Below are 23,915 nucleotides of genomic sequence, written 5' to 3'. Positions count from 1 at the left end.
TCTGAGCCGCAGCTGTGACCTGTGGATCCTTTCACCCACTGCACCAGGCCAGATATCTGATTTATGTCTCCGAAGTGACCTGTGCTGTTGCAATCAGATTTTTTTTTGTCTTTTTAGGGCCGCACCCATGGCATATGGAGGTTCCCAGGCCAGGGGTCAAATCGGAGCTGTAGCCACTGGCCTACACCACAGCCAGAACCAACACCAGATCTGAGCTGCGTCTGTGACCTACACCACAGCTCACGGCAACGCCAGATCCTTAACCCACTGAGCATGGCCAGGGATCGAACCCACAACCCCATGGTTCCTAGTCGGATTCATTTCTGTTGTGCCATGATGGGAACTCCTGCAGTCAGATTCTTAATCCACTGCGCCATAGCAGGAAATCCCCAGATTTTAAATGTTAGACTCCATTTAAAAATACAGCTCTTCTCAGCAAAACTGCTTTTGCACTGTAGAACTAAGGCTTTTATATATCTCAGAGGCCTGTCTGAAAAACTACAGATATCTAAATTGACTGAATTCTTTCTACTCACTCGAGCCCATGGTCTTGAACACTCCTTCCTCCTCTGGGAATTCAGAACCGTCCGTCATTTTCTCGTTTTCCTTTATGGAGTGAAAAGCTGACTGGAAGGCAGATATTTGCTCTCTTAAAGAATGAACATTTCGATACAGAACAGGGCTGCCCTGTTAAAATACAGAGACACAGAGGGCCTTATGAATCAAACCAAAGATGGGCTTTTTGAGAATCAGAGGTAAAAAGTCAGTGCAGCAGGGCCCCTCCTCCCTTGAATCACACATTTACAGTCCGAGTATCCTGTGTGCTGCCATCATCTGTGTTTCTTGTCTCCCCTTCCTCGGTTTTTAACCTGAGCCAAGAGCAACAGCTGCATGGGAAGCATAAACGTGGAGCTATAGGCTGGCCAGTCTGGATACTGATGAGCCCACAGAGCAGACAAGTCTGGAGTAGATGGAAAGCACTTTGAAAAGGCACCCGGACAAAAGACATCCCAATTACCTGAGGGCTAAACAAATCTTTAAAAGGATTCTTTTTGGGGCGGGGGTGGGGGGTGGGAGCTTAAGGACTCTCTCTTATAATTGAGAGTCCAAAGCCTGAGATGGCCTCAGCAAATCAAATGTCAAAGGAAAGAGGTTCAGCACAAAAATGTTTGAGAGGCCGATTTAAGAGACTATGTGGATGCTGGGCTGTATGAGTTGTTTACATGTTTTGGATAGTAATCCCTTAAAAAAATGGGCAGGAGACCCGAATAGACATTTTTCCTAAGAGGACAAGCAGGTAGCCAACAGGCATGTGAAAAGATGCTCAACAGCGCTCATCATCAGGGAAATGCAAATCAAAACCACAATACGGTACCATCTCACACCTGTCAGGATGACTATCATCACAAAGAACACAAAAAGCAAAAGGATATAAAGAAAAGGGAACCCTCATGCCTGGCTGGTGGGAATGTAAACTGGTGCAGCCACTGTGGAGAACAGTATGGAGGTTCCTCAAAAAACTAAAACTAGAACTACCAGGTGACCCAGCAAAATTCCACTCCTGGGTATATATCAGGGAAAAAAAACCAAAACCAAAACAAACTGAACACACTAATTCAAAAGATACACACACCTCAAAGTCCACTGCAACACTATTTATAATAGCCAAAACATAGAAGGAAACTAAATGTCTATCAACAGATGAATGGATACAGAAGTGGTACACACACACACACACTGGAATACTACTCAGCCATAAAAAAGAATGACATTTTGCCACTGCATAACATGGATAGACTTGGAAGGGATTATGCTAAGTGAAATAAGTCAGAGAGGACAAATACTGTTTGATATCATCACTTATATGTGGAATCTAAAACATAAAACTAGTGAATACAACAACAAAAACAGACTCACAGATATAGAAAACAAATTAGTGGTTACCAGTGGGAGGTAGTGATACTGCGGTGAGGGAGTGGAAGTTACAAACTACTGAGTGTAAGACAGGCTCAAGGATGTATTGCACAACATGGGGAATATAGTCAGTATATTGTAATAACTGTAAATGGAGTGTAACCTTTTAAAATTGTATTAAAAATTTAAAGAGTTTTAAAAAAATCAGCAAGACTTTTATGTCTACACAGCAGAGGGTTTACTCCAAATCAAAAAAAAAAAAAAAAAAAAAAAAAAAAAGGAGTTCCTTGGTGGTTCAGCAGGTTAAGGATCTGGCACTGCCACTGCTGTGGCTCAGGTCACTGTTGTGCTGCAGGTTTGATTCCTCACCTGGGAATTTCTGCATGCTGTGGCCTGAGCGTGGCCAAGGCTCGAAACTGCATCCTCATGGATACTAGCCAGATTCGTTTCCACTGAGCCACGACAGGAACTCCTATTTGGAAATTTTACCATAGTTTTGCTAAAAACATCTTTTGAAAAATATCTACATGGCAACTTTGTCATGTGTAGTAGGTCTCAGGGTATCTGGTTCAATCCAAGTTGGTCTTCATTCATTTGCATCTACACACACCCTCTCCCCCAGGGGTAGAAGAAGATTCAGAGGTTCAGAAGGAGCCAAGACATCCACCCTCACAGGTATCCCATCTCCTGTAGTGCCTCCCAGCTAAATCTTCCTGATGTCCTGGGACCTTCCTTCCTTAGAGCTGAAAGTGAGCCCCTCACAAAAACCACAAAGCCAAACAGTGGCATGGTCTAAGCACGAGAGTTCTCTGGAAACTCTGCTAACAGGGCTTCAGCCAAAGAGTCATTAAATTAAATTGATACTAGTAGGGATGGAAGTGCCAGATAAATGCAAGCAATGTACAATTCAAGATCTGTTACCCATAAAATAAATTACTGATTAAGACTCTATCTGGGTTCTTTTCTCCCCCTTATTATTTTTTGTCCATGCCTGTGGCATAAGGAAGTTCCCGGCCATGGATCAAACCTGAGTCACAGCAGCAACCTGAGCTGCTGCAGTGACAATGCCAGATCCTCAACCCACTATGCCACAAGGGAATGCCTCCCCTTTATTATTTAGGCTAATATATTTCCACTGATTTGTAGCTTATAGCAATTTAAAATATTACATGAGCAGGCAAACGTCAAGTAAAAAATCACCTCCCTTTAAGATATCATACGGAGAAAAATCAGTTAAAATCTTGAAGCCATGTCTGATGGTCAATCTGCTTACCCACTTGATCCTATTCCCAGTTAAATACATTCATAAAGCAAACTCTGTTACATAATAACAGAACATTTAAAATTCAAATATGGTTGATGATGTAAACCTTTATGACATAAGAGCGTATAGCATTCATGGAAAGCTGGTTGTCAACAGATACAGAGAAAGAAAGGGTTTCTTTCAAGGTCATACAATTTACCTTGAATGTACCTTTTGTGCACTTACAGTTGAACATGAGAGGGTTAGGTTTAATGTCTTGGGAGTTTGGAGCATTTCGAAATGCTTAAAACAAATTAAAGTTTTCCTAGTCAAAACTGTTGTCGATTTCCTGATAAAGAGAACAATGTTCATAGACAAAAAAAAAAAAAAAAAAAAAAGCATTCAAAACTATACTGCTTTTGTCTTATGAATTATATCAGTCAACAACATTGTTGGAGAAACTATCTGAGGGGCTCAGGATATAGGGGGAGATTACATTCTAGAGTGAAATTCTGAAACATGATAGTTTCAGGTGCTGTTGAGAAGGTTAAAAAAAAGGAGTGTGATTCAGTAATAAAAGTGCTACGTTAGCCTGAGACAGGACAGAACACTATCTGAGGTTAACATCTGAGTTGAAACTAAAACCAGGAGTAAGTAGTAGTAGTTAAGGAAAGATACTGGGGAAGGGAGCCTTCGGCAAGAATGAGGCAGCACAAAAGCAAAGGCCCTGAGATGGAAAACGGATGTTGCAGAAGCAAGGCCAGCATGCTCAGAAAACAGGAGGAGACAGGGAGCTGAGAACAGAGGTGGGCAGGGCTTAGATCAGGGATGGGGTGGGAGGCTTCAAAATGGGACGAGTCAAGAAGGCGTAACAGGAAGCCACAGGAAGGTTTTAAGAAGCCAAGTAAATGATCTGATTTAGACTTTTTTCCTTTTTTTTTTTTTTTTTGCCACACCCACAGCATGCGGAAGTCCCCAGGCCAAGGATCGAACCCACGACACAGCAGCAACCTGGGCCACAGCTACAGCAACACTGGATCCTTAACCCACTGTGCCACATGGGAATTTCTGCTTTAGAGTTTAAATGTATCTCTTTGATTGCTCTGTGGGAGGGTGGATGGATTAGGAAAGGAGGGAAACAGGTGACCATTTACGAAGAAGCAGCTGGTGATTCAGGAAGAAATCACGTTACTGTAGCAGCAGAGCTTGGGGACATGAGGGATTACAGACAGGTTTCTGAAATGTAGCCAAAAGGTAATGATAAGCTGGATGTGGGAGATGAAAAACCAAGGAACAGAGAAGATGGGTAGGTCATTGGCCTGAGCAACTGGACGATGCCATGTACTGGGATGGGGAAGTGGACTGGAAGGCCTGGTAGGGGGTAGAGACTGAGAGTTTGGCTGAGGTGCTTGACCTGCTTACTGGGACACCCAAGTGGACATGCGGAGCAGGCACCTGGGTCTCTAGGTCTGAGCTCTACGGAGCTCTGAGCCACCATTGGACATTTGGGAGTCACCAGTCTACAGATGATGTGCAAAGCCATGAGAAAGGATTAGCTTACCTAAGGAAAGCAATGAAAAAGGCACAGAGGTGAGCCTTGGGGCACTCGAGCCCTTTTGAGGGGAAAACTGAGAGAGGAGGAATCAGTGAATGAAACATAGAAGGAATGAGTGACACAGGGAAAAACTCAGCTCAGTGTGGTATCCCAGAAAGCAAGTGAGGCAAGTGTTTCAGGGAGAGGGTAGCAGAACTCAGACAAAAGCTGAGGAAGGCTGAGTGGGGTGCACGCTTAATCTTTGATACAGCTGGTGCAGGCCATCTGCAGTCAATGGTGGCCAAGAGCCTTCTTTTACGCTGTAGAAACAAAAGCCCAATGGGAGTGGCTATAGTAGCCGACAGGATGGGAGGGAAGGAATCGGAGTGAAACAGGACAGGTGCTATTCAAGCTTTGCTGTGAAGGACGGCCATGGAGGTGGAGGAAGAGTTAAAGGGACAGATGAAGATTTGTTTGTGCTAAAGGAAAATGACTCACAAGAAAACGAAGATAAGATAAACGCAGAAGAAAAAAGAGCTCAGGATAATATACATGGTCATAATACTGTAAATATTTGATGTGACTAATGGGAAGTTGTAAGGATGGGGACTGCATATATAATTTACATTAACAGGCACAAGGAAGAAAAAGGGTTAATTTTTCATTGTCCACAGTGGGACGTCAATAGCTAATGTCATAACAGTGAAAGATTAAGAAGAAGCAATAAAGGAAGGAAGGAAGGGAGCAAGGAAGGGGCATCCAAACTGGAAAGGAAAAGGTAAAACTCATTACTCTCAGATGACATGACCTTATATATATAAAAAAACCTAAAGACAATACCAAAAAACTGTTACAATAAACAAGTTCAGTAACATTGCAGAATACAAAATGAACATACAAAAATCTGTTGTGTTTATACACACAAATAATGAATTCTAAGAGAAATTGAGAAAATGATCCCATTTACAACTGCATCAAAAAGAATAAAATATTTAGGAATAAATTTGACCAAAGAGGTGAAAGACTTGTACCTTGAAAACTATAAGACATTGAGAAAGGAAATGAACAATAAATGGGAAGATACCCTGTGTTCATAAACTGGAAGAAATATTGTTAAAACGACAGAGTTCTCATCGTAGCACGGCGGAAACAAACCCGACTAGGAACCATGAGGTTTTGGGTTCGATCCCTGACCTCGCTCAGTGAGTTAAGGACCAGCGTTGCTGTGAGCTGTGGTGTAGGTCGCAGACGTGGCTCGGATCCCATGTTGCTGTGGCTCTGGCGTAGGCCGGTGGCTATAGCTCTGATTCAGCCCCTAGTCTGGGAAACTCCATATGCCACGTGCAGCCCTTTAAAAAAATAATAATAAAATAAAATGTCCACACTATTCAAAGCAATCTGCCTATTCAATGCAATTCCTATGGAAATTCCAATGGTATTCATCACAGAAATGAACTAAACAACCCTAACGTTTGCATGAAACCACAAAAGACCCCAAAGAGCCAAAGCGATCTTGAGATAGAACAAAGCTAGGGGCATCACGAAACCTTGACTTCAAACTACACTACAAAGTAATAGTAATCAAAAAAACATTGGCATAAAAAGACACACGGGTGAATGGAACAGAAATAAGACAACCCATATATGGTCAATTAACTTAAAACAAATGAACCAAGAATATACAGGCAGACTCTGGAGATATTGTGGGTTAGGTTCCAAGCCACGGCAATAGAGTGAATATTGCAATAAAGCAAGTCACAAATTTTATGGTCTGCCACTGCACATAGAAGTTACATTTACAACATAATGTCTATTAAGTGTGCAACAGAAAGTATTTTGTCTAAAAAAAGTGTGCATACCTTAATTAAAAAACACTTTTAATGTTCCTGTCATGGCTCAGTGGTTAACGAATCCGACTAGGAACCATGAGGTTGTGGGTTCCATCCCTGGCCTCACTCAGTGGGTTAAGGATCCGGCGTTGCCATGAGCTGTGGTGTAGGTTGCAGACACGGCTTGGATCTGGTGGTGCTGTGGCTCTGGAGTAGGCCAGTGGCTACAGCTCCAATTCAACCCCTAGCCTGGGAACCTCCATATGCAGCAGGAGCGGCCCAAGAAATGGCAAAAAAGACAAAAAAAACAAAAAACAAAAAACCCCAAACAAACAAACAAAAAACACTTTAATGATAAAAAATACTAACCATCACCTGAGTCTTCAGTGACTCATAATCTTTTCGCTAGTGGAGGGTCTTGCCTCAAAGTCTGATCAGAGTGGTGGGTGGTGAAGGTTAGGGTGGCCAAAACTAGATGACGATGAAGCTTGCTATATCAATTGACTCTCTTTCACAAGTGATTTTCTCTATAACATGCAGTGCTGTTTGATACCATTTTACCCACAGCAGAACATCTTTCAAAATTGGAGCCAATCCTCACAAACCATGCAGCTGCTTTACCAATGATGTTTATGTAAAATTCCAAATTCTTTGTTGCCACTTCAAGAGTCTTCAAAGTGGAGTTCCCGTTGTGGCTCAGTGGCAACAAACCTGACTAGTATCCATGAGGATGCAGGTGTGATCCCTGGCCTGGCCTCAGTGGATTAAAGATCCTGCAATGCTGTGGCTCTGGTGTAGGCCGGCAGCTGCAGCTCTGATTCAACCTTTAGCCTGGGAACTTCCAAATGCCTAAGGTGCAGCCCTAAAAAGCCAATCTTCAAAGCATTTTTACCAGGGCTAGATTTCATCTCAAGAAACCACATTCTTTGCTTATCCATTAGAAGCAACTCCTCATCCACTAAGAGCTGGGGTTTTTGTTTTTTTTTTCTTTTTAGGGCTGTACCCTCTGCATATGGAGGTTCCCAGGCTAAGGGTCCAACTGGAGCTGTAGCCGCCAGTCACAGCCACAGCCAGAATAACGAAGGATCCAAGCAGCATCTACAACCTATGCCACAGCTCATAGCAACGCAGGATCCTTAACCCACTGAGTGAGGCCAGTGATTGAACCCACATCCTCATGGGTTCGTTAACTGCTGAGCCACAAAGGGAACTCCTCCATTGAGTTTTATCGTTAGGGAGTTCCTGTTGTGGTGCAGTGGTTAATGGATCCCACTAGGAACCATGAGGTTGTGGGTTCAATCCCTGGCCTCACTCAGTAGATTAAGGATCCAGCATTGCTGTGGCTGTGGCATAGGCCGGCAGCTATAGCTTCAATTAGACCCCTAGCCTGGGAACCTCCATGTGCCACAGGTACGGCCCTAGAAAAGACAAAAAAAAAAAAAAAAAAGTTTTATCATTCATGGGATTGCAGCAATTCAGTCAAGTCTCCAGGCTCCACTTCTAATACTGTTTCTATTTTGACCACATTCGCAGTTACTTTCTTGATCCCCTCAAAGTACTGAGCCTCACAATGTCATGCCCGAGGGTTGGAATCAAACTTCTTCCAAACACTTATTAATGTTAATATTTTGATCTTTGATTCACAAATCATGAAATGTCCTTAATGGCATCTAGAATAGTTAATCCTTTCCAGAAGGTTTTCAATTTACTTTGCCCAGATCCAGAGAAAAGACTATATCCAGCAGCCTTACAAAATGTTCTTTCTTGAATAATAAGACTTGAAAATCAAAATTACTCCTTGACCCATTGGCTGCAGAATAGATGTTATGTTAGCAGGCATGAAAACATCAACTTATCCCTTGCATATTTTCAGTAAACCTTTTAGGCAAGTGCATTGTCAATGAGTGGTAATATTTGGAAAGGAATCTTTTTTCTTCTGAGCAGTAGGTCTCAATGGTAGGCTTACATATTCAGTAAACCATGTTGTAATCAGATGTGCTGTCACCCAGGCTTTGTGGCTCCATTTATAGAGCACAGGAAGGATCAATTTCACATAATTCTTATGGGCCCTAGGATTTCTGGAATGATAAATGAGCTCTGGATTCGACTTCATGTCACCAGCTGCACTGGCCCCTAACAAGAGTCAGCCTGTCTTTTGAAGCCAGCCATTGATTTCTGCTCTTGCTATGGGAGCCCCGGATGGCATCTTCTTCCAATACAAAGATATTTCATATGCAATGAAAATCTGTTGTCTGGTGTAGCCACTTTCATCAATTATCTTAACTAGGTCTCCTGGATAACTTGCTGCTTCACTTTGCTTTTTTGTCTTGGAGACAGCTTCCTTCCTGAAACTTCAGGAATCAACCTCTGCTAACTTCAAACTTCCCTTCTGCAGCTTCCTCACCTGTCTCAGCCTTCACAGATTTCAAGAGAATTAGGGCCTTGCTTTGGATTAGGCTTTGGCTTAAGGGAATGTTGTGGCTGGTTGACCTTCAATTCAGACCACTGAAACTTCTCCATTTCTGCAATAAGACTGTGTGTGCATGTGCGTGTGTGTGTATTTTTGCTGGAGTACAACTTTTAATTTCCTTCAAGAACTTTTCCTTTGCATTCACAACCTGGCTGTTTGGCCAAGAGGCCTAGCTTTCAGCCTTTCTCAGCTTTCAACACACTTTCCCCACTAAGCTTAATCATTTCCAGCTTTTATTTAAAGTAAGAGATGTGTGACTCTTCCTTTCACTTGAACATTGAGAGGCCTAGCAGTGTTACTTCTCAGAGAACAGGAAGGCCTATGGAGAGGAAGAGAGATGGGGGAATGGCAAGGTTGACCGAGCGGTTAGAACACACACACACACACACACACACACACACACACACACCCCACACCATTTATCCATTAAGTTCACCATCTTATTACATGGGCGCAGTTTGGGGTGCCCTAAAATAATTACAATAATACTCTCAAATATCACCGATCACAGATCACCATAATAGTAATATGATAAAACATGATAACAAAAAAGATAAAGTTTGAAATATTGTGAGAATTATCGAAATGTGACAGAGATACAAAGTGAGCAAATACTGTTGGAAGAATGGTGTCAAGAGACTTGCTTGATGCAAAGTTGCCACCAACCTTCAATTCATTAAAAATAAAAAAAGAGCAATATACGCAAAGTGCAATAAAGTAAAGCACAGCAAAAGGGGATATGTCTGTAAATGAGAAAAGAAAGGACAGTCTCATTAATAAATGGTGTTGGGAAAACTGAAGAGATACAAAAAAGAATAAAGCTGGATCACTTTCTTACACAATACATAAAATGGATCAGACCTGAAACTGTAAAACTCCTAGATGAAAACAGGTGTAACAAGCAATTTGACAGTCTTTGATGATGATTTTTTGGATTTGACACCAAAAGCAAAGAAGAGCAAGAACAAACAAGTGGGACTACATCAAACTGAAAAGCTTCTGCACAGTAAAGAGAATAATTAACAAAATGAAAAGGCAACCCACCAAGTGGGAGAAAATTTGCAAATTAAGTTGAAAATTATGGCTAATGAGGTTAATATCCAAAGTATAAAAAGAACTCATTTCAACTCAATAGCAAAAAACCAATCCGATTAGAAATGGGCAGGTATTTTTCCAAAGAAGACATACAGATGGTCGACAGGTACATGAAAAGGGGCTCAGCATCACTAATCATCAGGGAAATGCAAATCAAAACCACAATGAGATATCACCTCACACCTGTCAGAATGGCAACAAGCAGACTTGCTATAAGACTTCCACAAAGGCTCAGGTATTTAAAGCATCAGGCATTTCTGAAACAAGGGTCAAAGGCAATGCTGAAGCTGTATCAATAGCACTTGAACTCACAGATCTCTCCACAAACAGGAAAAGGGTCTTTACATTCTAGTGAGAACACAGAAATTTAGCATTCCATCAGACCTAAGACTCCACAAACAGCTAAGGATAGGAGGTCTTGTGCTGAAAACAGTTTGTCTAGGTCTTCTCAACGAACAGTGAGACTTCCAGCCACTTTCCAGAGTTCTAGGGCTCAGGTTTATCCCCCCCAGCAATTCCCTCAAAGAAAGCAGGTCTGTCAAAGAGATAAGATCCACGGGAGTCTGTTCTACATAGAAATCCACCAGCCAACAAACACAAGCCATGCACATGGAGCTCCCGGTCAGTTTAGAAAGTATCATGTGTTTAAATACGAACAGTTAAGGATCACCAGGCTTCAAGATTTGAGCCTGGACGGAGCAAATGAGACCTGTGATAGGAAGAAAACTTCAGCAAAACTGTAATGTCCTTAACAACCCACGATAAAAGAAAGTCCAACAGAAAAAATTTTTACACCAAGAATGGAGCTTCCAGAATGAAAAAGAAGGCCATAAAAAGGATAGGAAATAAATATGCATCGAATGAAGGAATGAATAAACAGGGCTCTTCCACTCTGTGAGATAAAACACAATAGGAAATGCCTTCAAAAATTTGATGGAAAATGTGTGCTACCTAGATTTCTATACCAAGACAAACCATAATCTAAATGTGTTGGTAGAGTAAACTCTGTCAGATGTGCAGAGGCTCCAGAGAAATGAGGTAGTAAATCAAGAAAAGATATGATACCACAGAAACAGGAAATCCAAATGGGAGAGAAAAAGGGAACTACCAAGGATGGTGAAAGGAGTCACAAGGTGACAGATGTCCAGCACGTCTAGAAGGCAGCCCCGCCAATGGGAGGAACAAGGCAGAGGACACCAAGAAATAATAAAGGAATCAACAGGCTCTTAAGGTTGACCATGGTCAGAACTTGGGGAACCTCAAGATTATATGATAAATTAAAAATCTAAACTGAAAAAGAAAAAAAAAGCACTCATTAACTACAGGAAAAACAAAAGCTGTGCACAAAACGAAATATGACTGTAATACACTATGTATCAATATATGAAAAATATCTATATGGTTAAATAATGTATACTAAACCTGTTTTAAACCAAAATTTTGACTGGTTGTATTGGAAGTATGGGGAAAGGGGACAGAGAACAGCTATGGCTAGGAGATGGGAGAGAGCAAAATTCTCATTTTTCATAGAAATAACAACAATGATAGCAAATCTAAAACATACCATTTTCCAGGTACAGTTTTAAGTACTGATTAAGTATCTATCTATTAATTTACTCATCCTCATAAAACCCCCTTTTATGGAGAAATAGAGAATTGAGGTAACCTGCCAAAAGTCACAATGAACTAATAATAAAGCTAAGAATCGAACCCCAGCAATACAGCTCCACAGGCTATGCTCCCACCAACTCAACAGTTTTAAGTCTTTACACTAGAAAAACATCAACAGTTTTAAGTCTTTACACTCTAAAAAACTGGGCACACAAAAGACTCTTAGTTCATGTTGGTTATATCTGTCAAGAGTATCTTAATAGCTTTTCCAGAACAATGTATATTCTTCTTTAATGCAATACAAAATTCAACAAAGATTTCTCAAAGGTTAGTTGCAATGTCAAATATGAAATCTTTTCAGTGAACTTTTCATATTCTGTTAGGTTAAAAAATCCACGGGCCCATTTGCAACTCGAGGGTATATTCTGCATGCACTGGTAACGTTGAAAATATTGGTTCACTCAGTTATGTTTATCTTCCAAATGTTAATATATTTCATTACGCAATATCCAAAAATTACATTCATTAATATCCCCACTTGTCCATCAGAAAAGCCAAGTTGTCAAGTATATTCATGGTGGTGAACCCAAGTTTTCTTTCCAATTTTCTCTCAAAAACTCAACATTTTTTCACTGGTAAGAAATCTGTCTGTCCTTGAAGTGGCAAGTTCAGGGTTGATTGCTGAGAAAATGCCAATCACATTCCTAAGTCTGACTAAACTCGCCTGGCTGTCATTCTTTCAAATAAACATGACGTTCCACGAAAACAGCGGCTAGTTCAACTCACAGCTCAAACAATCACACCCATGAATTTCCTGGAAACATCAACCACACTTGTGGCATATACTTTGGAAGTACCTGGTGCTCCCTTCCCATTTCATCTTACATAATACTACAGGGTTAAAAATTTTTTTAAATGTATGATTTTATTGCTTCATCAAGGATGTTAAGTGAAACTGGTATTATTATTACTTCCTATGAGTGCTGAACAGCGATGAAGGTCAAACAGTAGCTTGGTGCCATCCGTTTTGCCCACCATTGCTTTTACACCATGAGTGCAAACACCAACACAGTGGAGAAGGGCAAACAACACCTGAGTGCCGTTTTTAAAAACAATTTTGACCTCAGGGACCTCTAAGATGGGACTCTGGAATTCCCAGAAACCTGCAGATAATTTTTGAGAAGTCCTGCACTGCACAATCTAGCCTCATGCATACAGTGTCTAAAACCAAAAAATAAAGAAGTGGCAATAAAAGTACTCCTTAAAATAAGAAGGCCAATACTAAAAAGGCCAAAAGAGGCAAATAAACGTAAGCCAGGGGCTGTCTTCCATAGTAAGCCTTGTACTACTTGACTTTTTACAAGCATGCATTATTCTGATAAAAATTGGCAAAAATATCTAAATACTTCCCCATCAGCAGATAATTTGCTCCTTTCTACAAGCTTATTCCAAATGCATTTGGTGGGGGGAAGGGACTTCTGACCCCACATGCCAACACCTAAGAGTCACACAAAAAAGCTAGACACTTACAGACAAGATATCAAAAGGAAAAAGATTGGAAAACATTGCTTCACCTCATTACAGAAAAAGAGACAGGAACTAGAAAAAAAAATTGCAAAATAAAATAGAAAGCACCTCTAGGAAGTCATTTTCTATTCAGGATCTCATAACTTTTATTTATTTATTTTTTGCTTTTTACAGCTGCACTTTCGGCACATGGAGGTTCCCAGGTCAGGGGTTGAATGGGAGCTACAGATGCTGGCCTACATCACAGCCACAGCAACGCCAGATCCTCAACCCACTGAGCGAGGCCAGGGATAGAACCCACATCCTCATAGATACTAGTTAGATTTGTTTCTGCTGCATCACAACAGGAACTCCTCATAACTCTTAGTAGATCCATGCTCTCCACCAATGTTTATGCTAATTGCACAATCTTTGTTAGACAGAGGAAAATATGACTTTCTATCCAGATCCAAAACAGATGAGGTATGCTGGGGAGCAGCAATGGTACAAGAAGCTTTCCATCAAAGAAAAACATTCTCCTAGAAGAATTCGTGATGGAATTTAAAGAAAATCCTACCTGAAAAGGGGAATTCCTGGTTGAAGAAGCATTCTTTAAACTCCGCTGCTGGGCAATGAAACGAATCAGATGGTTTGTTTCAGGGGAGCCCCGAACACCAACTGTAGAGCGTCGTCTGGCTTTTTTAAGGTAGGATGACGACTTTCCTATAATGAGAACACCTTTTTAAGTTGGAATAAAACAAGGCAATCATTTGCAATCAGGCACTGAATATGATCCACCAGCCTGAGAGAGAACACGACAGACACATGGTGCAGAAATCTAGGTATAAAAGTATAGGCAAAATTGTTCACCCACCACTTGTAGGGTGGGTACCCCTATTTCGTCTGATTTACTGTCTAATCCTAGAGCAGAGCCTGGCACATAGAAGGCCTTTATCAAAGTTAGGGAACAAGCATGTGAACATATTTTAATTAACAGGTCTCATTTTTGTTTCCTATTTCCTCCAGAGTTGGTAATGGCTTGCTTTGGACTAAGACTTTAATCAGTCTTATCCCTGAGGATGACCCCCCACCCACAAGCACATTCTCTCCTGTCCTTAAGTGTTCAAGACAATTTGTTTCTCTCAGATACCGATCTACCTTCAGCACAATACCCTGTATTCCAGCCATGCACCTAAACCCACAAAAATCAATCTACCTTTTCCTTTCTTTCTTTCTTTTCTTCTTCTTTTTTTTTTTTTTAGGGCTGCACCTGCGGCTTGTGGAAGTTCCTAGACTAGGGGTCAAATCTGAACTGCAGCAGCCAGCCTATGAACGTTAGATTCTTAACCCACTGAGAGAGGCCAGGAATCAAACCCACATCAAGGATACTATTTAAGGACACTACTTAATTTGATGAGCCACAATGGGAACTCCTGAATCTAGCTCTTTAAAGTCTAAGAGTGATGTTCTTGAGAAGGGAACGTGGGATGACGTGCAACTTTGGTCTGCTCTCTATCCTGTATTTCTAGTCTAGTGCCTGTATTTCAAGTCCCCCATTACCTTCCATTTCTAAATGCTGTTCTCGAATTCCATTCCCGTTATTCTCCAGCTATAGTCAGACTTCACAGGTGAATTTCATTTCTACTCCTTGAAGGAGATTAGCCCAAGTCAATTTTCTGTTTGTGACTTTGAAAGAGACATACGCCAATCTTGCAATGTCACATTTCCTTTCTTTCTTCTTAGGGCCTCACCTGCAGCATATGGAGGTTCCCAGGCTAGAAGCTGAATTGGGGCTGCAGCTGCACGCCTATGCCACAGTCACAGCAACCCTGGATCCAATTCACACCTGTGACCTACACCAAAGCTCTCAGCAACACAGGATCCTTAACCCACTCAGTGAGTCCAGGGATAAACCCACATCCTATGACACTATACCAGGTTCTTAACCCATTGAGCCATAACAGAAATTCCCATGTCACAATCTCTTAATTGCTCTTCAGCTTTCTCTTATTTTTGCCACACATGACCATAGAATGTATTACTGCTTATAGCACACACGCCTCTCTATCTTATGTATCAGGTCAAAATGTGATTTTCTTTTCCAGTTTGGCCATGGAGCACAGCTGTGACTTAGGCACATCATCATGCTGGGAGCCGTGGGACCTGGTCTCCCTGATCCAGCAAGTTTGAAGGTCAATTTAGATGCATAAAGTACTAAGACAGGGTAGCTGAACAAAACAGAATTTAATTTTTATTGCTTTTAAAAGCACTGCAATAAAAATACTCTCTCACCTGAGGAGTTCTTTACAAAGCTTTCAGGTGTAATTCCCAATTGCTCCACAGTTACTGTGGAAAAGTTTAAAGGCGATTTAAAAGTATCTGATGTACAACGATTAGGAGTCACTTCAGCTGAGTGCTTCTGAGGCGTGACAAGCTTCCCATTTCCCAATATGAAAGAAGTATTTTCTGAAACAGACAACACGTGGTGAGGGCTAAACATCCTTGTCAAGAAAAAGACCTAAACCTTAAGTTTTACAGAAAGATACCAGGTCACTACATACCAGCGTTAAAAGCAGACTCCTTGGTTTCAAGGGGCTCGCTGTCTTTCGAACTAGCATCCATCTGAAAAAGAGATGAAAGAAAAAGAGCCCCACCTCCAAGATAAATGTGATTTGATCAAGATCCTCTTTCAAGATTTAATTCTAATACAATCTATACAGGCAGATGACAAGAGACAACTTTTGGAGCTTAAATTAAAGCGAAATGTGGGAAACAAAGCGGATCTCATACTATAAAGCAAGGCTTTTAAACCTTAGCGAACATCAGAATTGAACTGGGCACCCTATTAGAAATGCAGCTTTGCAGATTCTCAAAAATTCTAATTCAGAAGATCTGGCTGGGCCCGGGAAATCTGCACTTTAAAAAGCAAAGGGGTGATCCAGAAGAACACACCTCTGAGAAACATGCCAAAAAAAAACATCTCTGCGGTAGCACCGTCCCTGAAATCCCACCCAGGCCACTCGCCTACCTTTCGCGCCCGCAGCTCCGCTCTCCTCCGGTCGGGTTTATTTTGAGCGCTCCACCGATGAGTGTCGTGCGCTCTAGACTTCGGCTCTTTGGTCCTGAAGGGTTCGCTCGAGAAAGCAACTGTCGGCCGCCAAACCAGCAGCGAGGAGGCTACCTCGTCCCCCGCCGCCGACGCTCGGATCCCCAGAGCCGGCGTAAACCTGAACCCTCCCCTCCACCCGGCCGCGGCCCGCCGCCCGATTCAAATCGCCAGCCCCGCCTCCTCGTCGTCCCGGCGTTGCTCTGCGAATCTCTACGCCGCCGCCATCCGCACGTGTGCACGCTCACCCCGAAGGCTCCCAGGTCTTCACCTCGCCGTCCCAGGAACAGGTGTGGCTTCGTGAGCTCGGAGGGACATCACCGCTAGCTGCAGTGACACAGTGACCAGGGAAACCAGCGATTGACCTCCGTCCGTGGAGACTACTTTCTTGAGAGTCTCGCGGAGGAAGCCTTCGGTTATGGCTTGTAGCTTAGTTCCCGCTCTTCCGATTGGATGCTGCAAACTTCGAAAAGAATCATTGGGCCAATCCTGACAGAACAGTCGGCTGCTCTTACCCAATCAGCCAGTCTCGACGGCAGCCGTTTCCTGTGTGCGCTGACAGAGTGGGAGGGGTTACAATAGGAAGGCGCTGACTGGTGTGGCTCGCTTTCAGCGCTCCGCCTCCTTCCATCAACCTCCGCCTCTGTATGCAGATGAGCTCTACCTGGTCTTGGCTTTGCGCCTGCTCAGTAACGCTTTGAGCCGCCGCTTGGCTCCTGGTTCAGCTCTGATTGGCCGATAACCCTTCTCCGTAGGCTAGACAGCAGTCTCTGTTCCCTCCTTCCACCTGGGTTGGGTTAGTAAGAGCCCGCCCAGTGCAGCGCGACGATTGGCTGAGTTCTGGCCGGCGCGGCCGGATGATTGGCGAAGCTTAGAGTCAGTTTGGGAGAGGTGGGGGAAGGGCCCCAGGCTGACTGAGGAGCCCAGGGGCGGGGTGGGAAGGAGGACCGGCCAACCTTGGGGTGTGGGACGGAGAGTGCGTGCCTGTGTGTGTGTGCGTCTGTAAGGGAAGGAAGGTGGCGAAGGGAGGAGAGTCCGAGTGGGTGGCGGGAGGGGAAGGGCGGGAGAAGAAAAAGGTGGGAGGAGAGCCAGGTGGGAGGGTGGCGACTCACTCAGGACCCAGTGGGGGCAGCGCGATGAGGCGGGTGACCCTGTTCCTTAACGGCAGCCCCAAGAATGGAAAGGTAAGGGGGTCGGGAGGAGGCGAGGCGGGCCCGTCTGCGGGGGGCGAGGGCAGCAGAGTGCGGAGCGGGCTCGCAGGGCAGAGGGCTGAAGTTGGGGAGAGGGGCTGGGAGCGGGGAGGTGGGCGTGCTCCGGGGTTGGGGGGTGTCCTGGAGAAGGTGTGCGTCGGGTCCCCGCGGCCTCCTCTCAACCTCGGGGATCCCTAGCCTGAGTCTGCCCTTGGACGCCCCAGCTGATATGGGGACCAGCGCAGGTCAGCTTGTGCTTAATGGTTCCTAAGTCCAGGTGGGGGTCCTGGAGAACAGAGGACCGCTGTCACCTGAGCGCTGGAGACTTCTATTCCTCTTCCCATCTCCCCCGATACCCCGCTGCCCCCCACCCCTGGCTCCCGAAAACGCTGGTTCCCACCTTCGTGCTGAGTAATGGTCTGCTCCAGAAAGTGGTGGTAACAACTAAGGCATGGGACATTAATCAGGTGAAAAGAATTAAACTCTTTTTTATCGGTGGATAAGTAAATCCCAGATCGAATAGAAGGATTGAAAATTAGTGACATTTTCCTGATGGTCCCCCCAACCCGCCCCTCTTTTAGGAACCCCAGCTCCGCCGCCGCCAAACTTCTGTACTCGCTTTATTAATCCACCTAATTTCATTTCCTTAGAGGACTGGGACAATAGACCAAAATGGGTTGATTTGACATTACTCTTTGCTGTGTTAGGCCTTTGTTGAGGGTGTGGTGCTAAATATTTGTGCAGCGCTGGAGCTAGCCAAAATGAATCCTGTTCCTTCTCAGCCTCTTGCCCCACCCATGAAAGTTGCTCGGCTTCTTTGGAAAATTTGACTGTTCAAGGCAGACATTTATGGTGTGGCTAAATGACGTTTAGAAATAACTAAGCCTTAGCGTCCGAGGTGAAGGTAGATTGCCCTCACTGTCTTATTTGCGAGAATGCTTTGTTTCCTGCATATTTAGGGAACATAAATTTTTAAATGTTGTCATTGTGCCAAGGTGAAGAAAAAAAAAATAAAGGGCTTTTCAACTACTCTTCAAGCTTGAGTAAATGTGCTCTAAAAATCTGAACCACACCCTAGTTTGTTGGCTACAGTTTTGCGTTCTTCTGGTCTTAGAGGTTTGATACTCATATGAAAACAACTGGCATAAATTCAGGATCCTGCATTTTCATAAATGCTACCTTAAATAGGTTTCACAGGTTCATGTTATTTCTGACCATTATTAACTTTGTCGGTACCTATTTTGTCTGTTGATAACTACCACTCGTAATCTAAAATATGTATTGTTACTAGAAGAAAGATTTAATATCTCTAAAGTCACACTTGTAATTTGTTCTCAAAAATAGACCTCTGACCCTTTTATTCAACATCTCTCCTCTGTTATTCCATGAAAGACAAGATGTTTGGACCCTGTCCTAAATATTTAGCTATTCTCTAAATCTCTTCTGAAGCTACTGAATTTTGTTCTTGTCAAAAATCAGCTGGCTTGGTCTTGCCATATTTTTAATAAGGTTTTTTTTTGTTTGTTTGTTTGTTTTGGAAAGCTCTCTAGTTTTGACTAGGTTAGTTTTTTGGATTTAAATTTTATTTGCTTTAAAAACATTTTGTCTGAGAATCTTGGAAGACTGGGCAAAAAAAAAATCCTCAAATAATTTAATATATTTGTTACAAAGATCATGCAAACCCCACTGGAGAATACCAGTATGATTCGGTATTAAAAATAAGTCTGACCATAATCCTTACTACTTAACTGGAAAGCATATTCTGCGCCAAAGTTATCAGTGTTTCTCCTCTGATCCCTTAAGCTGATTAAGAAAGTAGTAGTATAATTACTCTTATTTGACAAAAGAAAGCAGAATAAAACATAACAGCCTGCTTTTTATATAAATAAAGGAACTGTATTTAGCCAAGATTGGCATGGTGGTGACATGATTTTCATGAAGCTGAAACGACACACTACAGCGATAGAGTTTGATTTCCTATCCACCAGTTGGAATATCTGTGTCACTTTCATTATCTCCTTATTTGCCTAGCTTCTGTGTTTGTTTCCTGGGCATAAGAGTAATGCCTGTTTTTGGGTGGTTTTTTTTTTTTTGGTTTTTTTTCCAAATAAGTTTTTCTCCTTTAAAGCTTGTTCAGTGGTTGCCGGGCCGGTTGTGAAGCCTGGGTTTGGGGAGGCACAAAGTCACCCTGAGGGCTACATCATATGCTCCCATGACTTTTCCATATCCTGAGTAAACATAAGTGTAACTGGTGAATGTTTTCATGTTGAAGAGCGAGCTGTGCATTTTCTAAAACTGCTTTCTGGGGTGAGATGGTCCACCACAGGGGGTGTGCAAGAAGTTCTAGGAGAGTTTAAGAAGAAATAACATATGCCTTACCTGTATTTTTTACTTAAAAATGCAAATTAATGCTAAGACCGGATTTTTTTCAATCTGGAAAGACACACCTGCTTTTGATGTGTAATCACTATGTCAGCTGGGCCCAAGTCTTCTGAGAGAAGGGAATGCATTCACATGTGAAAAGAGTTAATGGTTACTTCTTCACTGGTTGGTTCCCTTTGGCATGTTGTGATGTGTTGAGGCTTACATGGGCCAGGTTAAGATTTGTATTATCCAGTTTTAACTAAGTTAGTCCTCACCAAAATGCCAGGTGACTTTACAAGATTCCTTCAAAGACTTAGATGCTGATTGAACACAGTATTAATTTTGCAAACGCAAGCCACAAGAAAGTGCAGGGCTGCCACTTCTCCTAATATAAACTATCAGATTTTTTAAAAACAGTGGATCTCTGGATGTGATAAGAGGGCAAAAAGGGCCAAATTTTAAAGAAGACTATTTGAAGTCCTATTTAATAACTGCTATGAATAATAAATTGCTCCCTAAGTGTATATGGTTCTTCGAAATATCAGCCAATGATAGGATGAAGTCATTCCAATGAGCAAGTCATTTTAAAATATTTTCCAGCACACAAAGACAATTTTAGATTTTTTTTTCATTTTTTAATGTTTAAAGATAGTCTTGAATGTGGCAGAAGTTCAGTAAATTTAATGATAAAATTTTAAGGGATTTTTACTTGTTGGCTGAATCTTAAGTCAGTAAAAGTCTTCTTATCATTTGGGAAATCATATTTTTCCTGGCAGTGATAGTTTATAAATAAGTAAATATGCAAATGTTTGAGCACATACCCCAAAACGCTTTACTGATGGGGTACATAGTCAAAAATATAATGAAGACCATATTTCTAAAAAAAAAAGGGGAGTCTTTTAAGTTACTCTAAAAGAGTCAGATTTGAACCTTTCATCCTTTCTCCATATGCCTCAGAATTCATATCGTTCTCTTATTAGTGTTCTCTCTAATAGTTGGCATCGAGGAATTTGAAATGAGAACTCAGATTTCTCTCTGCATGTAGTGAGTGGCTTCTGAGCAACCCAATGGCAATTCAGTTTCTGTGCATTGTGGACATAAGTTGCTTTTTTTTTTTTTTTTTTTTTTTTAATTTTAGTGTAATCAGTAATGTGCCAGTTGTAGGCCTTTTGTATACCTCATTGATTCATTAGGTCAGCACTTATTGAGAGCCGTCTTTGTATGAGGAACCATGCCAGGTAGTGCAGCTACAGCAGGATATGAAATAGATCTTAATTCTGTACTGATGTTTATGGTCTTGGTCCAGGACTTAGCTGTCTTCTGGCTTTGATGTTATTAGGTCACAAATATATTGTTGGTATTAAGTACCCAGATTTGAATTCACTGTATTCCGTTGAAGAACGGTGAAAATCCATGTAAAGCTTTGCCTCTTAAAATCTGAACATTAAAAAGAACCTTGTAAAGTTGCCTGGTGGCCTAGCAGTTAAAGCTTCTATCATTGTCAGTGCTGTGGCATGGGTTTGATCTCTGGCCTAGGAAGTTGCACATGCTACAGGTGTGGACGGACACACACACACGGACAAAGAACTTTGCTCTTCAAGTTTAAATGTTTTAAAAATATATTTGATACATATAAAAGAATACAAGCAAGATTATTAACTGCCCAAAAAGAGGACTATAATGTAACAAATATCAATAAACCTACCATACAACCCCAAAAATAGCACATTACCAAATCTTAAGGTGCTTGTCTGCTTTCCTGTCCCCCTGCATCTCCCATAAAGGCAGCCAATTTTATGAATTTTGTACTTCTCTTTCCCACCCTTTTTTTTTTTTCTTTTTCAATAAATAGCTTTGTCATGTATGTGTGTATAACCAAACTATATATTTTTTTGTCTTGTCAGCTTTGGGACACAACATATCCTGAATTGGTATCATTGTATATAGTCTTTTTGGACTTGAGTTTTTCATTCAATATAATATTTCTAAGATTTCATCCATAATGTCCCACATAGTGATAGTTTAGTCATTTTCACTTTTTTATAATAATTATACATATAAAAATACCATTACAATTTATCCCTTCTCCTGTCCATGGACAGGTTTTCTTTTTTTTAAATCTTTGCTATAAAATTGACAGTGCTGCCATGAATATTCCTGTGTATCCTGGTGCACATGTGCAAACACCTTTCTAGGGCAGTGGTTCACAAACTTTAGCACGCATTGCAGACGCCTGGAGGAATTGCACAACTATTGAAGGACCCCCACCCCTATAGGTTTAGATTCACTAGGTCTGGGGTGAGGCTAGGAATTTGAGGTTCTGACCTACTTCCAGGTGATCCTAAGGCTGCTGGTCTAGGAACCACACTTTTGAGAACCTCTGCTCAAATATATATTTAAGTTGTAATTATTGGGTGTTAGGGTATGTGAAAGTTTAATTTTTTTAAATAATGCCAAATTGGGATGTTCCCTGGTGGCACAGGCTGCAACTGCAGCGTGGGTTCCATCCCTGGCCCAGGAGCTTAACATGTGGCAGGCATGGCCAAAAAAAAAGAAAAAAAAAGCAAATTGTTTTTGAAAGTCATTGCAGTAATTTATATTCTACCAGTGTTACGTAAACCTTCTCATCGATCCATATCCTTTTAACACTTGGCTGTTGTCAGACTTTTAAATTTTTGAATATTTTAACATTTGTCTTGCCAGTGTCATCTTTTTAGGAAATTTTAATTTTTAAAATGTATTAAACTGAAAGTGTAGGTAGAGAAAATCGCTTGTACATTTAGTTATTGTGCTCAAGTGGATTGGTTGGGTAACTAGACCTGCATAAATCCAATAGGTAGTTATGGATTTTGTATTATATATAGATATTGTAGGCATAGAAAAATGTTTTAAATACATATACAGGCTTTACTTTTTAAATTTGAATAACATAGGTTACTACTTGAACACAGTGTTTAAAAGCAAATTAAAACTTCTTTAAACTGGAAGTTTCTGTAGTGGCTCAGCAGTTAAAGAACCATCCATGAGGAGGCAGGTTCGATCCCTGGCCTTGCTCAGTGGGTTAAGGATCCAGCGTTGCCTTGAGCTGTGGTGTAGGTCACAGACACGTCTTGGATCTGGTGTGGCTGTGGTGTAGGCCAGCACCTGTAGCTCCGATTGATCCCCTAGCCTGGGAACCTCCATATGCCGCAGGTGTGGATCTAAAAAGAAAAAAATAGTAGTGTAATATAGAGGCCATAAACTTTAATAGACGTGCTTCTCAATTTACCCCATTGAAAGTTTCCAAGTATAGTACCTAGGTTATTAAAATGGGTAATTAGAATGACATGGAAACCTCAAGTCCACCCTAGGACATACAACACACATGAGGCAAATAACCATTGTAAGCATGGTCATTTTGTAAATGCTTGGCCTCTCTGAGGACTACAGTAAGCTTAGTAAATAAAAGAACTCATATCTGTGATATATAAGATTTCCATTGCTGCTCCCTCCCACCCTGGAGCTGATATATAATAAAAAATACCTGTGCCAGTCTGTTGGACACATTCTCACATCTTTTCCATGTGTATCACATTTTAAAATCTGATATTCTCATTAGTTTATATAAAAGATTTTGAGTATTGTCTGCAGGATAATTGCATTTTTTTTGAGTTAGTATGCCTAAGAGAATCAGCTAAAGTGATCTTGTTGAAAACAAATGCCAAAAATGCCTTTCAAATGAAAACCAAGTATGTTGACCCAACTTAAGGGACATTTTCAAATTTGCAGTACCATAAGATTCTTTGCAATAATTTCAGTGCTGCTTTCTCAAATGATGGGCCTTTGGTTATACAATTTCAAGAAAATTATTAATTACCAAATTACTTGTCAATTGCTAAAAATAATTATTTGTAAGTCTAGTATCTAGATTTATGAAGACATTAAGTTATAACTTTTTCTCCTTACTGCATGAATAATACAGGTTCATTGTGGCAAATCTGGAGAACAAATAAAGAAATTCACAAGATAAGTGAACCTTAATTCTACTATCCAAAGGTAGCCACTTTCCATAGT

The 23,915-nt window shown here is 41.5% G+C and overlaps 2 protein-coding genes across 2 annotated transcripts in view; one reads left to right on the top strand and one right to left on the bottom strand.

The window, feature by feature from the left end:
• The window catches only part of CDCA2 (cell division cycle associated 2), a 53,541-nt gene extending 36,397 nt beyond the window's left edge, over positions 1-17,144 (bottom strand). Inside the window, 5 exon segments of the mRNA XM_003132816.4 lie at positions 537-687; positions 13,780-13,925; positions 15,495-15,668; positions 15,764-15,824; positions 16,231-17,144. Coding sequence (XP_003132864.3) covers positions 537-687; positions 13,780-13,925; positions 15,495-15,668; positions 15,764-15,824 — 532 coding nt within the window. The 5' untranslated portion in view covers positions 16,231-17,144.
• Positions 17,221-23,915, top strand: part of KCTD9 (potassium channel tetramerization domain containing 9) — a 64,601-nt gene continuing 57,906 nt past the window's right edge. Inside the window, exon 1 of the mRNA XM_003132815.6 lies at positions 17,221-17,492. Within this exon, the coding sequence (XP_003132863.3) occupies positions 17,445-17,492 (48 nt within the window). The 5' untranslated portion in view covers positions 17,221-17,444. The remainder of the gene's footprint in view (positions 17,493-23,915) is intronic.

The sequence above is a fragment of the Sus scrofa genome, chromosome 14 (genome assembly GCF_000003025.6).
Source record: "Sus scrofa isolate TJ Tabasco breed Duroc chromosome 14, Sscrofa11.1, whole genome shotgun sequence".
NCBI lineage: Eukaryota > Metazoa > Chordata > Mammalia > Artiodactyla > Suidae > Sus > Sus scrofa.
The sequence above is the reverse complement of the archived record's forward strand: the minus strand, read 5'-3'. Positions and strand labels throughout refer to the sequence as shown.